At 42.8% G+C, this 22,069-nt stretch overlaps 1 protein-coding gene across 3 annotated transcripts in view; it reads left to right on the top strand.

The window, feature by feature from the left end:
* The window catches only part of UAP1 (UDP-N-acetylglucosamine pyrophosphorylase 1), a 231,064-nt gene that overhangs the window by 129,808 nt on the left and 79,187 nt on the right, over positions 1-22,069 (top strand). For all 3 annotated transcript variants that reach the window (XM_053696349.1, XM_053696348.1, XM_053696350.1), the window contains exon 8: positions 7,654-7,701. In XM_053696349.1, coding sequence (XP_053552324.1) covers positions 7,654-7,701 — 48 coding nt within the window. The remainder of the gene's footprint in view (positions 1-7,653; positions 7,702-22,069) is intronic.

Raw genomic sequence — 22,069 nt, 5'->3', positions numbered from 1 at the left:
TGCAGGACCCAATTCACATACCAACATATGAAAAGACAGATAACATAAACAGGAGCCTGCAGGAGTCTGTAAACGCGCGCATACATCTGGGACTGTGTGTAAACGCGCGCATACATCTGGGACTGTGTGTAAACGCGCGCATACATCTGGGACTGTGTGTAAACGCGCGCATACATCTGGGACTGTGTGTAAACGCGCGCATACATCTGGGACTGTGTGTAAACGCGCGCATACATCTGGGACTGTGTGTAAACGCGCGCATACATCTGGGACTGTGTGTAAACGCGCGCATACATCTGGGACTGTGTGTAAACGCGCGCATACATCTGGGACCGTGTGTAAACGCGCGCATACATCTGGGACCGTGTGTAAACGCGCGCATACATCTGGGACCGTGTGTAAACGCGCGCATACATCTGGGACCGTGTGTAAACGCGCGCATACATCTGGGACCGTGTGTAAACGCGCGCATACATCTGGGACTGTGGGGCTTGGTTAGGAGTCTGAAAATCGGCACAATGTTCTTTAAAAAAATAAGCAAAACTATACGTTATTATAAAAATACTACCAGATGGGCTATATAAACGGATCATCTACAAAACATTTATGCAAAGAAAAATTTAGTGTACAATGTCCCTTTTTAGGCACCTAACAAAAATATGTTGTGAAAGCCTGTAGCACTGATGTAGCTCTGTGTAGTACGGTGTAGTACTGTCTAGCACTGATGTACGGTGTAGTACTGATGTAGCTCTGTGTAGTACGGTGTAGCACTGGTGTAGTACTGTCTAGCACTGATGTACGGTGTAGTACGGTGTAGCACTGATGTACTGTGTAGCACTGATGTACGGTGTAGTACTGTCTAGCACTGATGTACTGTGTAATACTGTCTAGCACTGATGTACTGTGTAGCACTGATGTACGGTGTAGCACTGGTGTAGTACTGTCTAGCACTGATTTACGGTGTAATACTGTCTAGCACTGGTGTAGTACTGTCTAGCACTGATGTACGGTGTAGCACTGGTGTAGTACTGTCTAGCACTGATGTACGGTGTAGCACTGGTGTAGTACTGTGTAGAACTGTCTAGCACTGATGTACAGTGTAGCACTGATGTACTGTCTACCACTGATGTACGGTGTAGTACTGTGTAATACTGTCTAGCACTGGTGTAATACTGTCTAGCACTGATGTACTGGTGTAGCACTGATGTAGTCCTGTGATGTACTGTCTAGCACTGATGTACGGTGTAGCACTGGTGTAGTACTGTCTAGCACTGATGTACGGTGTAGTACTGTCTAGCACTGATGTACTGTCTAGCACTGGTGTAGTACTGTGTAGTACTGTCTAGCACTGATGTACGGTGTAGTACTGTCTAGCACTGGTGTACTGTCTAGCACTGATGTACGGTGTAGCACTGGTATAGTACTGTCTAGCACTGATGTACGGTGTAGCACTGGTGTAGTACTGTCTAGCACTGATGTATGGTGTAGCACTGTCTAGCACTGATGTAGTACTGTCTAGCACTGATGTACGGTGTAGTACTGGTGTAGTACTGTCTAGCATTGATGTACTGTCTAGCACTGATGTACGGTGTAGTACTGGTGTAGTACTGTGTAGTACTGTCTAGCATTGATGTACTGTCTAGCACTGATGTACGGTGTAGTACTGTCTAACACTGATGTACTGTCTAGCACTGATGTATGGTGTAGTACTGTCTAGCACTGATGTACTGTCTAGCACTGATGTATGGTGTAGTACTGTCTAGCACTGATGTACTGTCTAGCACTGATGTACTGTCTAGCACTGATGTACTGTCTAGCACTGATGTATGGTGTAGTACTGTCTAGCACTGATGTATGGTGTAGTACTGTCTAGCACTGATGTACGGTGTAGCACTGGTGTAGTACTGTCTAGCACTGATGTACTGTCTAGCACTGATGTACGGTGTAGTACTGTCTAGCACTGATGTACTGTCTAGCACTGATGTACTGTCTAGCACTGGTGTAGCACTGTGTAGTACGGTGTAGCACTGATGTACGGTGTAGCACTGATGTACTGTCTAGTACTGGTGTAGCACTGATGTACACTGTCTAGCACTGATGTACGGGGTAGCACTGATGTATGGTGTAGCACTGGTATAGTACTGTGTAGTACTGTCTAGCACTGATTTTCGGTGTAGCACTGGTGTAGTACTGTCTAGCACTGATGTACTGTCTAGCACGGATGTAGTTCTGTGTAGCGCGGGTGTAGCACTGATGTAGCTCTGTGTAGCACGGGTCTAGTACTGATGTAGCGCTAATGTAGTACGGTGTAGCACTGGTGTAGTACTGTCTAGCACTGATGTACTGTCTAGCACGGATGTAGTTCTGTGTAGCGCGGGTGTAGCACTGATGTAGCTCTGTGTAGCACGGGTCTAGTACTGATGTAGCGCTAATGTAGTACGGTGTAGCACTGGTGTAGTACTGTGTAGCACTGGTGTAGTACTAATGTAGTACGGTGTAGCACTGGTGTAGTACTGTGTAGTACTGATGTACTGTCTAGCACGGATGTAGTTCTTTGTAGCGCGGGTGTAGTACTGATGTAGTACGGTGTAGCACTGATGTAGCACGGGTGTAGTACTAATGTAGCACTGGTGTAGTACTGATGTAGCACTGTGTAGTACGGTGTAGCACGGGTGTAGTACTAATGTAGTACGGTGTAGCACTGGTGTAGAACGGTGTAGCACGGGTGTAGTACTAATGTAGTACGGTGTAGATCTGTGTAGCATTGGTGTAGAACTGTGCAGCACGGGTGTAGTACTGTGTAGCTCTGTGTAGCACGGGTGTAGTACTAATGTAGTACGGTGTAGCACTGGTGTAGAACTGTGTAGCACGGGTGTAGCACTGGTGTAGAACGGTGTAGCACGGGTGTAGTACTAATGTAGTACGGTGTAGATCTGTGTAGCATTGGTGTAGAACTGTGCAGCACGGGTGTAGTACTGTGTAGCTCTGTGTAGCACGGGTGTAGTACTAATGTAGTACGGTGTAGCACTGGTGTAGAACTGTGTAGCACGGGTGTAGCACTGGTGTAGAACGGTGTAGCACGGGTGTAGTACTAATGTAGTACGGTGTAGATCTGTGTAGCATTGGTGTAGAACTGTGCAGCACGGGTGTAGTACTGTGTAGCTCTGTGTAGCACGGGTGTAGTACTAATGTAGTACGGTGTAGCACTGGTGTAGTACTGTCTAGCACTGATGTACTGTCTAGCACGGATGTAGTTCTGTGTAGCGCGGGTGTAGCACTGATGTAGCTCTGTGTAGCACGGGTCTAGTACTGATGTAGCGCTAATGTAGTACGGTGTAGCACTGGTGTAGTACTGTGTAGCACTGGTGTAGTACTAATGTAGTACGGTGTAGCACTGGTGTAGTACTGTGTAGTACTGATGTACTGTCTAGCACGGATGTAGTTCTTTGTAGCGCGGGTGTAGTACTGATGTAGTACGGTGTAGCACTGATGTAGCACGGGTGTAGTACTAATGTAGCACTGGTGTAGTACTGATGTAGCACTGTGTAGTACGGTGTAGCACGGGTGTAGTACTAATGTAGTACGGTGTAGCACTGGTGTAGAACTGTGTAGCACGGGTGTAGCACTGGTGTAGAACGGTGTAGCACGGGTGTAGTACTAATGTAGTACGGTGTAGATCTGTGTAGCATTGGTGTAGAACTGTGCAGCACGGGTGTAGTACTGTGTAGCTCTGTGTAGCACGGGTGTAGTACTAATGTAGTACGGTGTAGCACTGTGTAGCACGGGTGTAGCACTGGTGTAGAACGGTGTAGCACGGGTGTAGTACTAATGTAGTACGGTGTAGATCTGTGTAGCATTGGTGTAGAACTGTGCAGCACGGGTGTAGTACTGTGTAGCTCTGTGTAGCACGGGTGTAGTACGGTGTAGCACTGGTGTAGTACTGTCTAGCACTGATGTACTGTGTAGCACTGATGAAATCAGAAAATATCTTGAGCTTTGTTCTGTGCTCTTATTCTCCCAGTTATCTGTATTTGTATTTCACCCCACTCTGACTTTGACAAATATGGAATCTGTTACGGTTTGTGGAAAATTAGGGTTAGGGAAACCTAAAAATGTCCTTTGTGCATAAGAAGTTTCACGATTTTAAACATGATGTTAAAGGGACAGTAAACACTGATTAAGCCCATATTGGCTTCTCTAAATAAGACAAATTTTCCCGAAGAGTTTTGCTGTTGATAAACGGTAAAGGTTTATAAAACAAAATGAACATTCTTTTTACTGCAATTGTTGTGTTCACTGTCCTTTTTAAATATGTTATAAATAAATATATAATAGGTCTGTTTCCTGTGTACACTGAACTGACTTGTGACTTTAGCAGTCATTTCTATATATCTATTTTGCAGCTATAAATGAAATAACTGCAGGAGCTCTATTTAGTAGTATCTCCTTGATTGGCTCAGTAAGATCTCTGCAGTATGAAGCCTAAACAGTATTTCCTTCCTAAGATAGGGAGAGTCCACGGCTTTATTCCTTACTGTTGGGAAATACAACACCTGGCCACCAGGGGAGGCAAAGATACCCCAGCCAAAGGCTTAAATATACCTCCCACTTCCTCATTACCCCAGTCATTCTTTGCCTTTCGTCACGTTGGGAGGTGGCAGAGAAGTGTCAGAAGATTTGGAGAGTCCTGAAAAAGGGTATCTGCCATTCGAGATAGGACTGGAGTTTTAAGTAGTCATGTCAACCTCTCAGTGAGAGTATTGATGAAAGTTAGAGTCTGGAGATGCAGGGAAAGTTTTTCTGTGAAACCATCCAGACTACTGCTAACCGCTTCTAAGCAATCAGTGTTGACGAGTTTCACTGCCTGCTTTCTCTCACTCAAGTCATGTCAGGAGCGCTGCTATAAGACTGTCACACTGGAGAGGCTGTGTTCTGTTCCACAGCATGGATCCTGGAGGTAAGATTGTTTCAAACTTTACTCATAAAACATTATAACAGGGTCACAGTGTTGCTCCTTTATACCTTGATAGGATCCAGGGTTAATATCCTCTAAAGGGGATTTATTGAACAGTTGGGGTTAATTAATCAGTGTATTAATTATTTACATGCTGCTTTTATATGATTTTTTTTTCCTGGACTGTGTGTGTGTTTTTGGCTGGAACAAACAAGGGACAGTCAACGCCAGAATTAAAATTACATGCCCTATTTGAAACATGAAAGTTTTTTTTTTTTTTGGACTTGACTGTCCCTTTAAGTTTCACTTTCGTTTTTGAAAGTGTTGCACAGCTCCTATTACTTGCTGTACTTTTAATAACAGAAGTACGGTCTTGCACTCCATGTGACCGGGTGTGGTCTATGTTCATTTCCTCCATTCCGGCTGAGACTTGAATCTTAGGAGAGCGTTTCCTTTGTTAACTGTCTGTGTCTAGGAGGTGGCGAGTGCCCCAGCCATTGGGAGTATAAAGGTGCAGTTTTCTATAATAAAAACGGTTTTATTTGTGTCCTTCTGTGGGTATAACCTGAGCTATGGAGGACTCTGACATGTTGGAAGGTACTCCTTCTGTACTAAATCATACCTGTTTATATTGTGAGGAGGCCGTGGTTTTCCCACCCACTCAATTATGTTCCACATGCCTTAACACTGTTATAATGTCTAAGAAGGGAGACAAGCCCGCTAAGGCTCTTAGTCCTTCGGAGCCGTCTACCTTTCAGGACTCGGCGTCCCGTGAGATTACTACCCTTGCTACATTATCCACTCCACATGCAGTTCCCTGTAGCACATCTAATCCTCCATCCGGAGGGGGCCTTCTTCCTGCGGACTTTGCAGCGCAGTTACAAACGGCTGTGTCTGCGGCCCTCAGTGCATTACCTCGCTCTAACAAACGCAAGAGAAAGGTTAAACCATAGCTCTCCTGACCCGGAGTCATCTAAATATCTATCGGATTTAGCTATTATGTCCCAGTTATTCAATGAGTTAACCTCTGTAGCTTCAGAGAGTGAACTTTCTGGGTCAGAGTCCTTAGCGTTCAAGCCTCCTGCTGCGGAGGAACCGTCCTTTAGATTTAAAATTGAGCACTTGTGTTTTTTATTAAAGGAGGTTTGTCTGCGTTGGAGGTTCCAAAAGCCATGCTGCCTGAAGAACCTACGATACCTAAATTAGACAGTTTACGAAGACAGGAAAGTTCCTTTGACTTTTCCTGTGCCGGTTATGATGGCGAACATTATTAAGAATGAATGGGAAAGAATTGGTTCTTCCTTTTCCCCCTCGTCTACTTTTTAAAAGTTGGTCCCGGACTCTCAACTGGATTTGTAGGGCTCCATTCCTAAGGTGGATGGTGCTATCTCTACGCTTGCTAAATGTACTACTATACCTCTTGAGGTTAGCTCTTCGTTCAAAGAGCCGATGGATAAGAAAATGGAAACCTTTCTGAGAAAGATGTTTCAACATACAGGATTTTTGTTTCAACCGGTGGCTGCAGTTGGCACGGTTGCCGGAGCAGCTACCTACTGGTGCAACTCTTTGTCTGAACTCATTGAGGTGGAGTCTCCCCTTGAGGATATTCAAGACAGAATTAAAACTCTGAGAATTGCAAATTCTTTTATCTGTGATGCGAACCTGCAAATTATTCGACTAAATGCAAAGGCCTCTGGCTTTGCATTCCTAGCCCGCTGGGCGCTCTGGTTGAAGTCTTGGACTGCGGATATGACGTCTAAGTACAGACTCCTTTTTCTTTCCTTCAAGGGAAAGATTTTATTTGGTCCAGGCCTGGACTCCATTATTTCTATGGTTACCGGAGGCAAGGGTGCCTTCCTACTGCAAGATAAAAAGAACAAGTCTAAGGGATGACAATCTTCTTCTAATTTTTCGTTCTGGCAAATCAAAAGGACAACAATCCTCTTCCAAACCAGAGCAACCCAAGAGTACTTGGAAGCCGGCTTAGTCCTGGAATAAATCCAAGCAGAATAAGAAGCCCGCCGAAAACAAATCGGCATGAAGGGGCGGCCCCCGATCCGGGATCGGCTCATGTAGGGGGCAGACTGTCTCTTTTTTTCAGATGCCTGGTTTTAGGACGTACAGGATCCGTGGGTCCTGGAGGAGGTAGCTCAGGGATACAAGATAGGCTTCAAATCTCATCCGCCAAGAGGCAGATTCCTTCTCTCGAATCTGTCTACCAGACCAGAAAAGAGGGATGCCTTTCTAGGGTGCTTTGGGATCTATCCTCCTTAGGGGGTTGTTGTCCTGGTGCCTATCGAAGAAAGAGGTTTGGGGTTTTGTTCAAACCTTTTTGTGGTCCAAAAGAAGGAGGGAACTTTCCGCCCAATTCTGGACCTAAAGTGCTTAAACAAATTTCTCCTACTTTTCCTTGTTCCCTCGAAAGAATGACTGGGGTAATGAAGAAGTGGGAGGGATATTTAGGCCTTTGGCTGGGGTGTCTTTGCCTCCTCCTGGTGGCCAGGTGTTGCATTTCCCAACAGTAAGGAATTAAGCTGTGGACTCCCTATCCGGAAGAAAAGGAATTTATCTGGTAAGCATAAATTATGTTTTTGTGTTGTACCCGTACATTTTTCTCATCTAGTTAATCCTTTTTTTTTTGTTTTTTGTTCTTGCACTCATTTCTCATGCTCTTAATTTATTTTTTATTTTTAAAACAGTCAAATCAACGGCATAAGTGAAGCAGCGCAGGATCGTACCCAGAACAAGTAACTATTGGTGCATGGTGCAGGGTTGAATTACTAACACAACTTTCCCCACTGGTAGAGGGAACTTATCTCGAACTGTTTTAAAAGGAATGTGAGAGCACACACTAATGTGACACTACAGTATACACATCACATACCCCAGCACTAGACTATATACTAAGCTTGTACTGATATAAACATTACTGTGTGACACTACAGTATACACATCACTTACCCCAGCACTAGACTATATACTGAGCTGGTACTGATATAAACATTACTGTGTGACACTACAGTATACACATCACTTACCCCAGCACTAGACTATATACTGAGCTGGTACTGATATAAACATTACTGTGTGACACTACAGTATACACATCACTTACCCCAGCACTAGACTATATACTGAGCTGGTACTGATATAAACATTACTGTGTGACACTACAGTATACACATCACTTACCCCAGCACTAGACTATATACTGAGCTGGTACTGATATAAACATTACTGTGTGACACTACAGTATACACATCACTTACCCCAGCACTAGACTATATACTGAGCTGGTACTGATATAAACATTACTGTGTGACACTACAGTATACACATCACTTACCCCAGCACTAGACTATATACTGAGCTGGTACTGATATAAACATTACTGTGTGACACTACAGTATACACATCACTTACCCCAGCACTAGACTATATACTGAGCTGGTACTGATATAAACATTACTGTGTGACACTACAGTATACACATCACATACCCCAGCACTAGACTAAATACTGAGCTGGTACTGATATAAACATTACTGTGTGACACTACAGTATACACATCACTTACCCCAGCACTAGACTAAATACTGAGCTGGTACTGATATAAACATTACTGTGTGACACTACAGTATACACATCACTTACCCCAGCACTAGACTATATACTGAGCTGGTACTGATATAAACATTACTGTGTGACACTACAGTATACACATCACTTACCCCAGCACTAGACTAAATACTGAGCTGGTACTGATATAAACATTACTGTGTGACACTACAGTATACACATCACTTACCCCAGCACTAGACTAAATACTGAGCTGGTACTGATATAAACATTACTGTGTGACACTACAGTATACACATCACTTACCCCAGCACTAGACTATATACTGAGCTGGTACTGATATAAACATTACTGTGTGGCACTACAGTATACACATCACTTACCCCAGCACTAGACTAAATACTGAGCTGGTACTGATATAAACATTACTGTGTGACACTACAGTATACACATCACTTACCCCAGCACTAGACTATATACTGAGCTGGTACTGATATAAAGATTACTGTGTGACACTACAGTATACACATCACTTACCCCAGCACTAGACTATATACTAAGCTGGTACTGATATAAACATTACTGTGTGACACTACAGTATACACATCACTTACCCCAGCACTAGACTATATACTGAGCTGGTACTGATATAAACATTACTGTGTGACACTACAGTATACACATCACTTACCCCAGCACTAGACTATATACTGAGCTGGTACTGATATAAACATTACTGTGTGACACTACAGTATACACATCACTTACCCCAGCACTAGACTATATACTGAGCTGGTACTGATATAAACATTACTGTGTGACACTACAGTATACACATCACTTACCCCAGCACTAGACTATATACTGAGCTGGTACTGATATAAACATTACTGTGTGACACTACAGTATACACATCACTTACCCCAGCACTAGACTATATACTGAGCTGGTACTGATATAAACATTACTGTGTGACACTACAGTATACACATCACTTACCCCAGCACTAGACTATATACTGAGCTGGTACTGATATAAACATTACTGTGTGACACTACAGTATACACATCACTTACCCCAGCACTAGACTATATACTGAGCTGGTACTGATATAAACATTACTGTGTGACACTACAGTATACACATCACTTACCCCAGCACTAGACTATATACTGAGCTGGTACTGATATAAACATTACTGTGTGACACTACAGTATACACATCACTTACCCCAGCACTAGACTAAATACTGAGCTGGTATTGATGGGAACAAGGTCCATTCGTGTGTTGCTCATCTGCCTTATTAATGCTGACCACTGTACTCTGTGCTTATTCAGATTATTTCACTACTATTCTGCTAATATAAGTCAGTTTGCAGTCCCTATAAGATATTGCTATATTAAACCAGTAAGTTTAGCACTATTGATGCTGCAAGTCCACCACAAAGGGGTAAATGGATACATTAGGGAAACTAAAGTCAAAAGAAAACTTTCATGATTCAAAAAGATCATATGATTTAAATGAACTTTTCTCTTTACTTCTATCTAATTTGCTTTGTTTCCTTAATATCCTCTGAGGAATAAATCCTTTGTATTCTGATTAGGTTCTTAGTAGCGTGCATGTGTCTATTATAAATAAAAAGAGAGAAGCGCTCAACCTGGGAACGAACAATAGCATAATAGCTTGTTCTATGGCTAGTTACCACCCTAGAAGCAGCCTCTTTTTGCTCAACATGTGCCTTTCACAGAGAACTTTCCTGAAGCATATCAGTCTGATCCTGACTTCACAGTACAGTCCAGCCCCGAAATACCAGGCAATCCCTCTCTGTACGAGAGAAACAGAAAAACCCCAGACGTACGTTTCGGCCTATTGTGGGCCTCGTCAGTGAGGTGAAAAAGAGGCTGCTTCTAGGGTGGTAACTAGCCATAGAACAAGCTATTATGCTATTGTTCGTTCACAGGTTGAGCGCTTCTCTCTTTTTATTTATGCAAATTATGACACTTTGGGAAGTCTCCCTAAGTGTGATGCGGGAATCCAGACGTGGACCCGTTGCTCAGTGTGACTAGAGGGATATGGCTGCACCTCACTGACGAGGCCCACAATAGGCCGAAACGTACGTCTGGGGTTTTGCTGTTTCTCTCGTTCAGAGAGGGATTGCCTGGTATTTCGGGGCTGGACTGTACTGTGAAGTCAGGATCAGACTAATATGCTACAGGAAAGTTCTTCTCTGTGAAAGGCACATATTGAGCAAAAAGAGGCTGCTTCTAGGGTGGTAACTAGCCATAGAACAGTAGTAGTTCCAGTATCCCATTTCACTTGTTCTTACCTCTTCCTTCTGATAACTGCACATGTTTAGCCGGACAGATAGCTCAGCATGCTAAGGCACTGTGGCTGAGCTCTGTAGCAACCCGCTCAGGTACACTCAGCCTTTCATCCTTCCGAGGTCGATAAAATGAGCAGCACCTTGAGACCCTTACGGGTGATTAGCTGCGTTTTACAAGTACCCAATACATACATTTCTCCAACATAGGTGTGTCCGGTCCACGGCGTCATCCTTACTTGTGGGATATTCTCTTCCCCAACAGGAAATGGCAAAGAGCCCAGCAAAGCTGGTCACATGATCCCTCCTAGGCTCCGCCTTCCCCAGTCATTCTCTTTGCCGTTGCACAGGCAACATCTCCACGGAGATGGTTAAGAGTTTTTTGGTGTTTAAATGTAGTTTTATTCTTCAATCAAGAGTTTGTTATTTTAAAATAGTGCTGGTATGTACTATTTACTCTGAAACAGAAAATAGATGAAGATTTCTGTTTGTAAGAGGAAGATGATTTTAGCAACCGTTACTAAAATCGATGGCTGTTTCCACACAGGACTGTTGAGATGAAGTAACTTCAGTTGGGGGAAACAGTGTGCAGACTTTGCTGCTTGAAGTATGACACATTTCTAACAAGACTTGGTAATGCTGGAAGCTGTCATTTTCCCTATGGGATCCGGTAAGCCATTTTATTAATAAGAATAAAGGGCTTCACAAGGGCTTCTAAGACTGGTAGACATTTTTCTGGGCTAAAACGATTATTTTATAAGCATTTTTAATAGTTTATAGCTTTGAGGAGTTATTTTAATCTTGGGAATTATGTTTAAAAAACGGCAGGCACTGTATTGGACACCTTTTTCACTGGGGGCCTTCTCTAATCATAGGCAGAGCCTCATTTTCGCGCCACTAATGCGCAGTTGTTTTTGGGAAGCAAGGCATGCAGATGCATGTGTGAGGAGCTCAGATACACAGAAAAAGCTTACTGAAGGCGTCATTTGGTATCGTATTCCCCTCTGGGCTTGGTTGGGTCTCAGCAAAGCAGATACCAGGGACTGTATAGGGGTTAAATATAAAAACGGCTCCGGTTCCGTTATTTTAAGAGTTATAGCTTTCAAATTTGGTGTGCAATACTTTTAAGGCTTTAAGACACTGTTGTGAAATTTTGGTGAATTTTGAACAATTCCTTCATACTTTTTCGCATATTCAGTAATAAAGTGTGTTCAGTTTAAAATTTAAAGTGACAGTAACGGTTTTATTTTAAAACGTTTTTTGTACTTTGTTATCAAGTTTATGCCTGTTTAACATGTCTGAACTATCAGATAGACTATGTTCTGTATGTGAGGAAGCCAAGGTTCCTTCTCATTTAAATAGATGTTATGTATGTGACAAACAATTTAGAGAAAATGATGCCCAAGATGATTCCTCAAGTGAGGGGAGTAAGCATGGTACTGCATCATCCCCTCCTGTGTCTACACCAGTCTTGCCCACACAGGAGGCCCCTAGTACATCTAGTGCGCCAATACTTCTTACTATGCAACAATTAACGGCTGTAATGGATAATTCTATTAAAAACATTTTAGCCAAAATGCCCACTTATCAGCGAAAGCGCGACTGCTCTGTTTTAGATACTGAAGAGCATGAGGCCGCTGATGATAATGGTTCTGACATGCCCTTACACCAGTCTGAAGGGGCCAGGGAGGTTTTGTCTGAGGGAGAAATTTCAGATTCAGGAAAAATTTCTCAACAAGCTGAACCTGATGTTATTACATTCAAATTTAAATTGGAACATCTCCGCGCTCTGCTTAAGGAGGTGTTATCTACTCTGGATGATTGTGACAATTTGGTCATTCCAGAGAAATTATGTAAGATGGACAAATTCCTAGAGGTCCCGGTGCCCCCCGAAGCTTTTCCTATACCCAAGCGGGTGGCGGACATTGTAAACAAAGAATGGGAAAGGCCCGGCATACCTTTTTGTCCCTCCCCCTATATTTAAGAAATTGTTTCCTATGGTCGACCCCAGAAAGGACTTATGGCAGACAGTCCCCAAGGTCGAGGGGGCGGTTTCTTCTCTAAACAAACGCACTACTATCCCTATAGAAGATAGTTGTGCTTTCAAAGATCCTATGGATAAAAAATTAGAAGGTTTGCTTAAAAAGATGTTTGTTCAGCAAGGTTACCTTCTACAACCAATTTCATGCATTGTTCCTGTCACCACAGCAGCGTGTTTCTGGTTCGATGAACTAGAAAAGTCGCTAGATAAAGAGTCTTCTTATGAGGAGATTATGGACAGAGTTCACGCTCTTAAATTGGCTAACTCTTTTACTTTAGACGCCACTTTGCAATTAGCTAGATTAGCGGCGAAAAATTCAGGGTTTGCTATTGTGGCGCGCAGAGCGCTTTGGCTAAAGTCTTGGTCAGCGGATGCGTCCTCCAAGAACAAATTGCTTAACATACCTTTCAAGGGGAAAACGCTGTTTGGCCCTGACTTGAAAGAGATTATTTCAGATATCACTGGGGGAAAGGGCCACGTCCTTCCTCAGGATAGGTCTTTTAAGGCTAAGAATAAACCTAATTTTCGTCCCTTTCGCAGAAACGGACCAGCCTCAAGTTCTACATCCTCTAAGCAAGAGGGTAATACTTCTCAAACCAAGCCAGCCTGGAGGCCAATGCAAGGCTGGAACAAAGGTAAGCAGGCCAAGAAACCTGCCACTGCTACCAAGACAGCATGAGATGTTGGCCCCCGATCCGGGACCGGATCTGGTGGGGGGCAGACTTTCTCTCTTCGCTCAGGCTTGGGCAAGAGATGTTCTGGATCCTTGGGCGCTAGAAATAGTCTCCCAAGGTTATCTTCTGGAATTCAAGGAGCTACCCCCAAGGGGAAGGTTCCACAGGTCTCAATTGTCTTCAGACCACATAAAAAAACAGGCATTCTTACATTGTGTAGAAGACCTGTTAAAAATGGGAGTGATTCACCCTGTTCCATTAAGAGAACAAGGGATGGGATTCTACTCCAATCTGTTCATAGTTCCCAAAAAAGAGGGAACATTCAGACCAATCTTAGATCTCAAGATCCTAAACAAATTTCTCAGGGTTCCATCGTTCAAAATGGAAACAATTCGGACAATTCATCCTACCATCCAGGAAGGTCAATTCATGACCACGGTGGATTTAAAGGATGCGTATCTACATATTCCTATCCACAAGGAACATCATCGGTTCCTAAGGTTCGCATTTCTGGACAAACATTTCCAGTTTGTGGCACTTCCATTCGGATTAGCCACTGCCCCAAGAATTTTCACAAAGGTACTAGGGTCCCTTCTAGCGGTGCTAAGACCAAGGGGCATTGCAGTAGTACCTTACTTGGACGACATACTGATTCAAGCGTCGTCTCTGCCACAAGCAAAGGCTCATACGGACATTGTCCTAGCCTTTCTCAGATCTCACGGGTGGAAAGTGAACGTAGAAAAAAGTTCTCTATCTCCGTCAACAAGAGTTCCCTTCTTGGGAACAATAATAGACTCCTTAGAAATGAAGATTTTTCTGACAGAGGCCAGAAAATCAAAACTTCTAAGCTCTTGTCAAGTACTTCATTCTGTTCTTCTTCCTTCCATAGCGCAGTGCATGGAAGTAATAGGTTTGATGGTTGCGGCAATGGACATAGTTCCTTTTGCGCGAATTCATCTAAGACCATTACAACTGTGCATGCTCAGACAGTGGAATGGGGATTATACAGACTTGTCTCCGACGATACAAGTAGATCAGAGGACCAGAGATTCACTCCGTTGGTGGCTGACCCTAGACAACCTGTCACAAGGGATGAGCTTCCGCAGACCAGAGTGGGTCATTGTCACGACCGACGCCAGTCTGGTGGGCTGGGGCGCGGTCTGGGAACCCCTGAAAGCTCAGGGTCTTTGGTCTCGGGAAGAATCTCTTCTACCGATAAACATTCTGGAACTGAGAGCGATATTCAATGCTCTCAAGGCTTGGCCTCAGCTAGCAAAGGCCAAATTCATAAGGTTTCAATCAGACAACATGACGACTGTTGCGTATATCAACCATCAGGGGGGAACAAGGAGTTCCCTGGCGATGGAAGAAGTGACCAAAATAATTCAATGGGCGGAGAATCACTCCTGCCACTTGTCTGCAATCCACATCCCAGGAGTGGAAAATTGGGAAGCGGATTTTCTGAGTCGTCAGACATTTCATCCGGGGGAGTGGGAACTCCATCCGGAAATCTTTGCCCAAGTAATTCAATTGTGGGGCATTCCAGACATGGATCTGATGGCGTCTCGTCAGAACTTCAAGGTTCCTTGCTACGGGTCCAGATCCAGGGATCCCAAGGCGACTCTAGTAGATGCACTAGTAGCACCTTGGACCTTCAACCTAGCTTATGTGTTCCCACCGTTTCCTCTCATTCCCAGGCTGGTAGCCAGGATCAAACAGGAGAGGGTATCGGTGATCTTGATAGCTCCTGCGTGGCCACGCAGGACTTGGTATGCAGACCTGGTGAATATGTCATCGGCTCCACCATGGAAGCTACCTTTGAGACAGGACCTTCTTGTTCAAGATCCGTTCGAACATCCGAATCTGGCCTCACTCCAACTGACTGCTTGGAGATTGAACGCTTGATTTTATCAAAGCGAGGGTTCTCAGATTCTGTCATTGATACTCTTGTTCAGGCTAGAAAGCCTGTAACTAGAAAAATCTACCATAAAATATGGAAAAAATATATCTGTTGGTGTGAATCTAAAGGATTCCCATGGAACAAGATAAAAATTCCTAAGATTCTATCCTTTCTTCAAGAGGGTTTGGAGAAAGGATTATCTGCAAGTTCTTTGAAGGGACAGATTTCTGCTTTATCTGTTTTACTTCACAAAAAGCTGGCGGCTGTGCCAGATGTTCAAGCTTTTGTTCAGGCTCTGGTTAGAATCAAGCCTGTTTACAAACCTTTGACTCCTCCTTCGAGTCTCAATTTAGTTCTTTCAGTTCTTCAGGGGGTTCCGTTTGAACCCCTACATTCCGTTGATATCAAGTTATTATCTTGGAAAGTTTTGTTTTTGGTTGCAATTTCTTCTGCAAGAAGAGTTTCAGAGTTATCTGCTCTGCAGTGTTCTCCTCCATATCTGGTGTTCCATGCAGATAAGGTGGTTTTGCGTACTAAACCTGGTTTTCTTCCGAAAGTTGTTTCTAACAAAAATATTAACCAGGAGATAGTCGTGCCTTCTTTGTGTCCAAATCCAGTTTCAAAGAAGGAACGTTTGTTGCACAATTTGGATGTAGTTCGTGCTCTAAAATTCTACTTAGAAGCTACAAAGGATTTCAGACAAACATCTTCTTTGTTTGTTGTTTATTCTGGTAAAAGGAGAGGTCAAAAAGCAACTTCTACCTCTCTCTCTTTTTGGCTTAAAAGCATCATCCGATTGGCTTATGAGACTGCCGGACGGCAGCCTCCTGAAAGAATCACAGCTCACTCCACTAGGGCTGTGGCTTCCACATGGGCCTTCAAGAACGAGGCTTTTGTTGATCAGATATGTAAGGCAGCGACTTGGTCTTCACTGCACACTTTTACCAAATTTTACAAATTTGATACTTTTGCTTCTTCTGAGGCTATTTTTGGGAGAAAGGTTTTGCAAGCCGTGGTGCCTTCCATCTAGGTGACCTGATTTGCTCCCTCCCATCATCCGTGTCCTAAAGCTTTGGTATTGGTTCCCACAAGTAAGGATGACGCCGTGGACCGGACACACCTATGTTGGAGAAAACAGAATTTATGCTTACCTGATAAATTACTTTCTCCAACGGTGTGTCCGGTCCACGGCCCGCCCTGGTTTTTTAATCAGGTCTGATGAATTATTTTCTCTAACTACAGTCACCACGGTATCATATGATTTCTCCTATGCATATTCCTCCTTTACGTCGGTCGAATGACTGGGGAAGGCGGAGCCTAGGAGGGATCATGTGACCAGCTTTGCTGGGCTCTTTGCCATTTCCTGTTGGGGAAGAGAATATCCCACAAGTAAGGATGACGCCGTGGACCGGACACACCGTTGGAGAAAGTAATTTATCAGGTAAGCATAAATTCTGTTTTCTTTCATGTAATTAGCAAGAGTCCATGAGCTAGTGACGTATGGGATATACATTCCTACCAGGAGGGGCAAAGTTTCCCAAACCTCAAAATGCCTACAAATACACCCCTCACCACACCCACAAATCAGTTTTTACAAACTTTGCCTCCCGTGGAGGTGGTGAAGTAAGTTTGTGCTAGATTCTACGTTGATATGCGCTTCGCAGCAGGCTGGAGCCCGGTTTTCCTCTCAGTGTGCAGTGAATGTCAGAGGGATGTGAAGAGAGTATTGCCTATTTGAATTCAATGGTCTCCTTCTACGGGATCTATTTCATAGGTTCTCTGTTATCGGTCGTAGAGATTCATCTCTTACCTCCCTTTTCAGATCGACGATATACTCTTATATACCATTACCTCTACTGATTCTCGTTTTAGTACTGGTTTGGCTTTCTACTACATGTAGATGAGTGTCCTGGGGTAAGTAAGCCTTATTTTTTGTGACACTCTAAGCTATGGTTGGTCACTTTTATATAAAGTTCTAAATATATTTTAAACATTTATTTGCCTTGATTCAGGATGATCAATATTCCTTATTTCAGACAGTCAGTTTCATTATTTGGGATAATGCATATGAATAAAAACATTTTTTCTTACCTTAAAAATTGACTTTTTTCCCTGTGGGCTGTTAGGCTCGCGGGGGCTGAAAATGCTTCATTTTATTGCGTCATTCTTGGCGCGGACTTTTTTGGCGCAAAAAATTTCTTTGTCATTTCCGGCGTCATACTTGCCGCCGGAAGTTGTTCGTGTTTGCGTAATTTTTTTGACGTTTTGCGCCAAAAATGTCGGCGTCACCAGATGTGGCGTCATTCTTGGCGCCAAAAGCATTTGGGCGCAAATAATGTGGGCGGCTTTTTTGGCGCTAAAAAATGTGGGCGTCATTATTGTCTCCACCTTTTTCTCACATTATTTAAGTCTCATTTTTCATTTGCTTCTGGTTGCTAGAGGCTTGTTCATTGGCATTTTTTTTTTCCCCATTCCTGAAACTGCCTTTTAAGGAATTTGATAGATTTTGCTTTATATGTTGTTTTTTCTCTTACATATTGCAAGATGTCTCAGATTGACCCTGGATCAGAAGCTACTTCTGGAAAAACGCTGCCTGATGCTGGTTCCACCAAAGTTAAGTGTATCTGCTGTAAACTCGTGGTAACTGTCCCTCCGGCTGTAGTTTGTGATGAATGTCATGATAAGCTTGCTAATGCAGATAGTATTTCCATTAGTAATATACCATTACCTGTTGCTGTTCCATCAACATCTAATACTCAGGATGTTCCTGTTAATATAAGAGATTTTGTTTCTTAATATATTAGGAAGGCTATGTCTGTTATTCCTCCTTCCAGTAAACGTAAAAGGTCTTTTAAAACTTCACATTTTTCAGATGAATTTTTAAATGAACATCATCATTCTGATTTGTCTGTTTCTGATGATGATTTTTCAGGTTCAGAGGATTCTGTCTCAGATATTGACGCTGATAAATCTTCATATTTATTTAAAATGGAATTTATTCGTTCTTTACTTAAAGAAGTTTTAATCGCATTAGAGATGGAGGAATCTAGTCCTCTTGATACTAAATCTACTAAGCGTTTAAATTCGTTTTTTAAACCTCCTACAGTTATTCCGGAAGTTTTTCCTGTCCCTGATGCTATTTCTGAAGTAATTTCTAGGGAATGGAATAATCTGGGTAATTCTTTTACTCCTTCTAAAAGGTTTAAGAAATTGTATCCTGTGCCATCTGACAGATTAGAGTTTTGGGACAAAATCCCTAAAGTTGATGGGGCTATCTCTACTCTCGCTAAACGTACTACTATTCCTACGGCAGATAGTACTTCCTTTAAGGATCCTTTAGATAGGAAATTGATTCCTTTCTAAGGAAAGCTTATTTATGTTCAGGTAATCTTCTTAGACCTGCTATTTCTTTGGCTGATGTTGCGGCAGCTTCCACTTTTTGGTTGGAGGCTTTGGCACAACAAGTGTCAGATCATAATACTCATAGCATTGTTAAACTTCTTCAACATGCTAATAACTTTATTTGTGATGCCATCTTTGATATCATTAGAGTTGATGTCAGGTATATGTCTTTAGCTATTTTAGCTAGAAGAGCTTTATGGCTTAAAACTTGGAATGCAGATATGTCTTCTAAGTCAACTTTGCTTTCCCTTTCTTTCCAAGGTAATAAATTGTTTGGTTCCCAGTTGGATTCTATTATTTCAACTGTTACTGGGGGGGAAAGGAACTTTTTTACCTCAGGATAAAAAATCTAAAGGTAAATATAGGGCTGATAATCGTTTTCGTTCCTTTCGTCAGAATAAGGAACAGAAGCCTGATCCTTCCCCTAAAGGAACAGTTTCAGTTTGGAAACCATCTCCAGTCTGGAATAAATCCAAGCCTTTTAGAAAGCAAAAGCCAGCTCCCAAGTCCACATGAAGGTGCGGCCCTCATTCCAGCACAGCTGGTAGGGGGCAGATTACGATTTTTCAAAGAAATTTGGATCAATTCGATTCAGTCTTTGGATTCAGAACATTGTTTCACAAGGGTACAGAATAGGTTTCAAGGTAAGGCCTCCTGCAAGAAGATTTTTTCTTTCTCGCATTCCAATAAACCCAGTGAAGGCTCAAGCATTTCTGAAATGTGTTTCAGATCTAGAGTTGGCTGGAGTAATTGTGCCAGTTCCAGTTCTGGAACAGGGTCTGGGGTTTTACTCCAATCTATTCATTGTACCAAAGAAGGAGAATTCCTTCAGACCAGTTCTGGATTTAAAAATATTGAATCGTTATGTAAGGATACCAACATTCAAAATGGTAACTATAAGGACTATTCTGCCTTTTGTTCAGCAAGGGCATTATATGTCCACAATAGATTTACAGGATGCATATCTGCATATTCCGATTCATCCAGATCACTATCAGTTTCTGAGATTCTCTTTTCTAGACAAGCATTACCAGTTTGTGGCTCTGCCGTTCGGCCTAGCAACAGCTCCAAGGATTTTTTCAAAGGTTCTCGGTGCCCTGCTATCTGTAATCAGAGAACAGGGTATTGTGGTATTTCCTTATTTGGACGATATCTTGGTACTTGCTCAGTCTTAACATTTAGCAGAATTTCATACGAATCGACTTGCGTCATTTCTTCAAGAACATGGTTGGAGGATCAATTTACCAAAGAGTTCATTGATTCCTCAGACAAGGGTAACCTTTTTAGGTTTCCAAATAGATTCAGTGTCCATGACTTTGTCTCTGACGGACAAGAGACGTCTGAAATTGGTTTCAGCTTGTCGAAACCTTCAGTCTCAATCATTCCCTTCGGTAGCCTTATGCATGGAAATTCTAGGTCGTATGACTGCTGCATCGGACGCGATCCCCTTTGCTCGTTTTCACATGCGACCTCTTCAGCTTTGTATGCTGAACCAGTGGTGCAGGGATTATACAAAGATATCACAGTTAATATCTTTAAAACCGATTGTACGACACTCTCTGACGTGGACAGATCACCATCGTTTAGTTCAAGGGGCTTCTTTTGTTCTTCCAACCTGGACTGTGATCTCAACAGATGCGAGTCTGACAGGTTGGGGAGCTGTATGGGGGTCTCTGACAGCGCAGGGGGTTTGGGAATCTCAGGAGGTGAGATTACCCATCAACATTTTGGAACTCCGTGCGATTTTCAGAGCTCTTCAGTCGTGGCCTCTTCTGAAGAGAGAATCATTCATTTGTTTTCAGACGGACAATGTCACAACCGTGGCATACGTCAATCATCAAGGGGACACACACAGTCCTCTGGCTATGAAAGAAGTATCTCGGATACTTGCTTGGGCGCAATCCAGCTCCTGTCTAATTTCTGCGGTTCACATCCCAGCTATAGACAATTGGGAAGCGGATTATCTCAGTCACCAGACGTTACATCCGGGCGAATGGTCTCTTCACCCAGAGGTGTTTCTTCAAATTGTTCAAATCTGGGGTCTTCCAGAAATAGATCTGATGGCCTCTCATCTAAACAAGAAACTTCCAAGGTATCTGTCCAGATCCAGGGATCCTCAGGCGGAGGCAGTGGATGCATTGTCACTTCCTTGGAAGTATCATCCTGCCTATATCTTTCCGCCTCTGGTTCTTCTTCCAAGAGTGATCTCCAAGATTCTAAAAGAGCGTTCGTTTGTTCTGCTGGTGGCTCCAGCATGGCCTCACAGGTTTTGGTATGCGGATCTTGTTCGGATGGCTACTTGCCAACCTTGGACTCTTCCGTTAAGACCAGACCTTCTATCTCAAGGTCCTTTTTTCCATCAGGATCTCAAATCATTAAATTTGAAGGTATGGAGATTGAACGCTTGATTCTCAGTCATAGAGGTTTCTCTGACTCCGTAATTAATACTATGTTACAGGCTCGTAAATCTGTGTCTAGGAAGATATATTATCGAGTCTGGAAGACTTACATTTCTTGGTGCTCTTCTCATCAATTTTCCTGGCATTCTTTTAGAATTCCTAGAATTTTACAATTTCTTCAGGATGGTCTGGATAAAGGTTTGTCTGCAAGTTCTTTGAAAGGACAAATTTCTGCTCTTTCTGTGTTGTTTCACAGAAAGATTGCTAATCTTCCTGATATTCATTGTTTTGTACAGGCTTTGGTTCGTATAAAACCTGTCATTAAGTCAATCTCTCCTCCTTGGAGTTTGAATTTGGTTCTGGGGGCTTTACAAGCTCCTCCGTTTGAACCTATGCATTCTCTGGACATTAAATTACTTTCTTGGAAAGTTCTGTTCCATTTGGCCATCTCTTCTGCTAGAAGAGTTTCTGAGTTATCTGCTCTTTCTTGTGAATCTCCTTTTCTGATTTTTCATCAGGATAAGGCGGTGTTGCGGACTTCATTTACATTTTTACCTAAAGTTGTGAACTCTAACATTAGTAGAGAAATTGTGGTTCCTTCATTGTGTCCTAATCCTAAGAATTCTAAGGAAAGATCGTTACATTCTTTGGATGTAGTTAGAGCTTTGAAATATTATGTTGAAGCTACTAAAGATTTCCGAAAGACTTCTAGTCTATTTGTTATCTTTTCCGGTTCCAGGAAAGGTCAGAAGGCCTCTGCCATTTCTTTGGCATCTTGGTTAAAATCTTTGATTCATCAT

Source organism: Bombina bombina, unplaced genomic scaffold (genome assembly GCF_027579735.1).
Source record: "Bombina bombina isolate aBomBom1 unplaced genomic scaffold, aBomBom1.pri scaffold_452, whole genome shotgun sequence".
Taxonomy (NCBI): Eukaryota; Metazoa; Chordata; class Amphibia; order Anura; family Bombinatoridae; genus Bombina; species Bombina bombina.
The sequence above is the reverse complement of the archived record's forward strand: the minus strand, read 5'-3'. Positions and strand labels throughout refer to the sequence as shown.